Raw genomic sequence first — 5,288 nt, 5'->3', positions numbered from 1 at the left:
CTGTCACGTCCCCCCCCTTCCCCCAGGGCCAAGCTCTACTACCTGCGCGAGCTCACGGGCAAGAGCGCGCGCCTCAAGGAGATCTTTGTCACCAAGGGCGACAAGGCGGCCAAGGCGGCCAAGAGCGGCTGAACGCTGGGCATGGCGTCCCGCACTTTGTAATCAACCGCGCAACGCCCTGTCTTGCTGCGCGCCTGGGCAGAGGACAAACAGTGCATGGTAGCAAACTTATCGCGGGCGGCTGAAGCAGGCAGCTGCCCAACGCTGTCTTTTTTTTCGCAAAGCAGGGCGTATCGGTATGTGCTCACACATATTGCAGGGCACGAGCTGCCAGCTGCGCCCTCGTCCTCAAGTGGCTTCGGGGCGTTGTGACAGCCGCGTCGCGGGCTGGGCAACCCAGGCAACCAGGTCAATCAGGCCCGATGCCGCAACAGAGGGGTTGGGCGCACGAAGCCGTCCCTGCGTGCAGCGCGTCCAGTCGGCACCATGTCAGGAAATGCGGGTGGGCAGCAAGGCACACAAAATGGCAGCCTGACTACGTCCCCAAGCTCCAGGTGGTTTGGGATGGAGTAAGCTCACACAGTAACCTCAGAGGGTAAGTATGCTAAATTGTAAAGAGATGCCAAGTGAACCGTGGCGCGTGCACGCGCGGCATCGGCACCTTGCGCAATGTCGGCTGCAACACCACGAGCTCCCACGCCTTCGCGCAACGTATGCGTCAAAACTCACATCTACACGTTGTAGAGCGAGCGGGGGTCTGTAACGGCCGGTTGCGAAACTTTGCAGACGTACGTACCCGGTTTTGCTCATTTGCGGATGCAAAAATGTTGGGTCTCGACGGAGTGGCCGAGCTGACCTGTCGCATTCCACAACCACGAAGCGTAAATAATGTTCCTGCTTTTCAATTGTCAGTCACGACGGCTTCTTCGTTCCAACATTTCAGGACTCGACTCATCGACACTGCGGTGGCCAACGCGCCCCTAGGGTCCCTCGTCACTATTCAAACGTGACCCTGTCAACATCATCACGCTTCAAGGATGAAGCGCACAGCCAGTGACGCACAGCTCAGCTGCAACACGCCCGGCTGGGCTGACGCATCTGCAGACCGGCGCCAGCGCACTGGCAGCATGGCCCCCATCTTGGTCAAAGAGGAGCCCCTCAGCACAGGTGCGGCTTGTGGGAGGTCGCGGGTACAGAACAGCATTTTCGGCTGCTAGCTGCCGTGATTAGCTGAACAGCATTGGTTGCTGGTCACTTGAGCAATCACTTCGTGACGGGCCTCGAGTGCTTGTTTGCAAAGCTGCATCTACACATGCTGTGCAAGTGCGCAGTGGCCCATTCGACAGCCACATGCGAAACTGACGTATACCCTGCCACGGTGGCACCCTCACCCCTTGGCCCATACCCCCCTCCCCCACTGCACACGCACCCGCTTGGCTCCATGCCACTACACAGGTGCCGGCCCCCACGCCACCGCCTACCACGCCGCCGTCACCCACCCCGCCTTCTCCAGCGAGCAGCTCCTGGGCCTGCCCGCCGTCACCATGAACTCGCAGCCGGCCCAGTGGCACCACCACCAATCGGCCACCCACAGGGCCTGGCACTGCACCCACCCGGCACACGGCCCCGAGGCGCCGGTGCCGGGCGCCCTGGCTCGTGCCGAGCCCGGGCCCAGCCCGGCTGTGGCGGACGCCAACAGGCGCGCAGCGGCCACGTTCCAGTACCTCCAGACCTACCTGCTGGCCGCCCCTGCAGGCAGCCGGCAGCGGATGGTGGCGATGGCGGGCGCACAGCGTCTTTGGCAAGAGCAGAGCGCCGCTCGGCAGGCGGCGCAGGAGCAGGAGGCGCGGCTCGCCCAGCAGCAGCAGCAGCAGCAGCAGCAGCAGCAGCAGCAGCAGCAGCGCGTGCAGGAGGCGCAGTGGATGCAGCAGGCCCAGCACGCGGCCCAGCAGCAGGCTGTTGCGCAGCAGGCACAGCAGGCACAGCAGGCGCACGCGGTCCAGCAGGCGGCCGCTCACCAGGCTGCCGTTCAACGCGCGGCCAACCAGCACACCCAGTGGGGGCAAGAGGCCGCTCAACAGACCACTACTCAGTGTGCGGCAGCGCAGCCGTCCGCCGCCCAGCAGGGGGCTCAGCAGGCCCGGCACGACCATCATCACGGCGGCGACAGCAGCGCCCAAGTCCGCCCCGACTGGGTGGGGGCGCGCGTGGACTACCAGGCGGTCCTGTCCAGTGGCCCCCTGGTGCACCACCACCTGGCAACCCTGGAGGCGGCGTGGGGCGTTGTCGCGGCGCCGCAGGAGGGCGCGCGCTGGGCGTGGATGGGGGCCGACCGCGTTGAGGGCGAGTCCGGGTGGGCGGCCTTCGACGCGGCCGACATCTACCAGGGAACCGACCCCGTCGGGGCAGGTGGCTTAACGTATGAGGCCGTCAACAACGCCGTGATGCGCAGCAAGGCGCGCGCTGCGCGCTGCGCGGCAGTGCCTCACGAGCGCGTGTGTGTGGAGCGCGTGGCGGAGGCGCTGCAGGAGTTCAACCACCGCCAGGTCGTCACCAGTGAGTTTGATGACGAGCAGGGCACTAGCTCGTGCGCGGCTGCGTGCGGGTCCACAGGAAGCATGCTGCATGCTTCCTATCCTGCAGCGTGCATATTCCTGCAGGCGCCACACCCAAGCAAAACCAGCAACCTACCCTATCCTTGTGAACGTTCACGACCCCCGCCACCTTCAACTGATAGAACTTTCCCAAACGCCCTCCACACCCCCAGACCAGGCGTTCTTCTTCTACGGCGACGCGTCAGCCATGATGCACATGAGCGAGGTGGATGCGCTGTTCAGGGTCGGGGGGAAGGGGGGGGGGCTCGCCCAGGAGCCCCATAGAGCGTGCATGCGCCCCCCCCCCCAGTTGAGATCTGCAACACGTCACGGCTGACCTGTCTGGTTCAAATTGCTTGCATTCAACCACCACAAGGAAGCAACAAACACATTCCCACACTGCACTCGCTGCGATCTCAGGTGCGCGCACTCCACAGGGCAACATGTGCCTTCTGCGGTGAGGTCCCTGGCGCACACTCAGGCCCCCGGCGTGCCTTTGGGCGCCCAGCAATGTTTGGCGCCGCCGCCAACCGGGAGTTCTACTTCACGGCGGCCGCTGAGCGCGTGAGGGTCGCCGGCTCCCCGCTCGGTGCGCTGGAGGGGCTGTCCCACTGGGGCTGCGGCGAGCACCCCTGCGGCAAGCTGTGTCAGCGCTGCATGGCGGTGCTGCTGGACGAGGCCGTTGGCGGTGTGCTGCTGCCGGGGCGCGACCCGCACGCTGGGGCTCAGCCGGTGCCGGCGCCGGCGCCGGCGCCAGCGGCTGCACCCGTGTCGCCGCCCTCACCATCATGGCCCAAGGCCGCGGGTCCCACGGCAGCAGCATGCGCGGCGGCAGAGGCGGCGGTGGTCGCGGCGGCGGCGGTGGCGGCGGCGGCGGAGGCGCCCGCACCGGTGCAGGCGCTGGCAGGTGGAGCCTTTGACAATGGTGACTGGCGCCCGGCGGCGGCAGAGGCGCTCCAGGCGAGCGGCGCGTATGAGCAGGAGGGGTCCGAGGAGGCGGTGTTCGGGGACGAGGGTTGGCAGCAGGACTGGGCCGATGACGGCGCTGTCGAGTACGAGGGCGGTTATGACGACGGCGGTTGCGATCTGGCATATGACTACTGTGGGGATTTCGATTACGACGGCGGCTGGGAATTTGACTCAGTTGGGGGTGGCGACTGGTGCGAGTACTAGGCCGTCTGCCCTCCTGGCTGGTGGCAGTCAGCAGCGCGGGGGCACGTCAGACAAGGGCTTGCTTCCCGCATGCGGGCAGGCGCAAACTATGCAGGGTGCATGAGTCAACGCAGATGTGATGGCAGCCACCCCCTCTCTTTCTGGTGTGTATGGCTGTCATTGACAAGACACTTTGTTTGTATTGCCCTTTGGCTCTACATATCTGTAACTACCAAAGCACCATCAGCATTTTGGAGGTTCGACCCGCACATGGCGGCCGTGCGCTGCGGACCGCCGCCCGATGGACTTGATCAGAGTGCTCACCAAATGTGGCTTCATGTTCTGAGGTTACCAATTCAGTACACTGCCTGGCTGTGGGCCCTTAGGAGGCAAGGCTGTTGTGGCTGGGCATGCATGTGCGTGCCACCCTTGGGCCAAGGGGTCGACGACAAGGGCCAAGCTGCCCAGTGGTTTGCCATGCTTTGACATCGGACGCGGCACACGTATTGGCGTGCTTGGACAAAACGTGCAGGGGCATGGGCCGCTGCAGCACCGCTGCAGACTACAGCAGGGGCTCCAGCACGCCCGCGGGAGGCGGTGAATTGCACTTGATCATATGCGCCCGCCATGGTGACAAATGTAATCTACAAGGAGAGCACGCTGCGGGAAAAGAGTGTCCCAAGATGACCCCTGCCGTGCCGGGCTGGCTGCCCCGTTTGCACGCTCCAGCCGGCGCACCAGCCCCGCCTCGGCAAAGACAGCGGACGGCCAGCGCACGGCAGCTGCCGCCAGGCCCGCCGCCACGCCGCGCGGACGAGACACGTGGGTTGACGCCGCCAGCCGCGGCGCCGAGGGGAAAAACCCCGTTCCGGCCGCCCTTATCTCACCTTCACCACCCCTCCAAACATCATGCCCTGAGGGTATCATTCCTGGATGAGCCCCTGGGTGACATGACGCCGAGGCTCCCCCACCCCCAGGGCAAGAGGGTGTTCCACCCTGCCCAGCCCCCTAGGGCTGCCGTCAGTGGCCCCCCCAGGCGCGCTGGTTCTCAGTGACAATGCCGCCCCCGTCCGGCGCGGTGCTGAGCCACCACAGCCAGGACGCCAGCTCAGCGGCCTGCGCCGCCTTGCTGCCAAAGACCCAGTCGTCCCACGGCAGGCAGTCCGCCTGGCGGGGGCAGGGAGGGGCGGGTGCAGGGGTAGGGAGTGGGCCCGGCAGGCCGCACCCAGCCGCCCTGTTGGTGCGGGGCAGCCGCCCTGGTTGTGCCGGGTGGAAGCGACACCGCGGCGCAGGCCCCACCCTCTGTGCCAGAACCATATTGTCATGCACACCAAGGCACGTATGCACCCCCCCCCCCGAATACACGCGCGCACACACACACATACACACACACACACACACACACACACACATGCACGCACGCACACGCACACGCACGCGCACGTGCACGCGCACGCACGCACGCACGCACGCACGCACGCACGCACGCACGCACACACACACACACACAAACACACAACACACAAACACACACACACACAC

The 5,288-nt window shown here is 65.6% G+C and overlaps 1 protein-coding gene across 1 annotated transcript; it reads left to right on the top strand.

The window, feature by feature from the left end:
* Positions 1 to 1,037: 1,037 nt before the first annotated feature.
* On the top strand, positions 1,038 to 3,767 carry MNEG_7535 (hypothetical protein; the record flags this gene model as incomplete). The annotated part of the gene is made up of 4 exons (XM_014043990.1): positions 1,038 to 1,167; positions 1,456 to 2,556; positions 2,768 to 2,838; positions 3,015 to 3,767. 4 exons carry the CDS (start codon positions 1,038 to 1,040, stop codon positions 3,765 to 3,767), a joined length of 2,055 nt encoding a protein of 684 aa, XP_013899444.1.
* Positions 3,768 to 5,288: the final 1,521 nt, after the last annotated feature.

The sequence above is a fragment of the Monoraphidium neglectum genome (assembly GCF_000611645.1).
Source record: "Monoraphidium neglectum strain SAG 48.87 unplaced genomic scaffold scaffold01341, whole genome shotgun sequence".
NCBI lineage: Eukaryota > Viridiplantae > Chlorophyta > Chlorophyceae > Sphaeropleales > Selenastraceae > Monoraphidium > Monoraphidium neglectum.
Note: the sequence above shows the minus strand (reverse complement) of the source record. Positions and strands in the feature narration are given on the sequence as shown.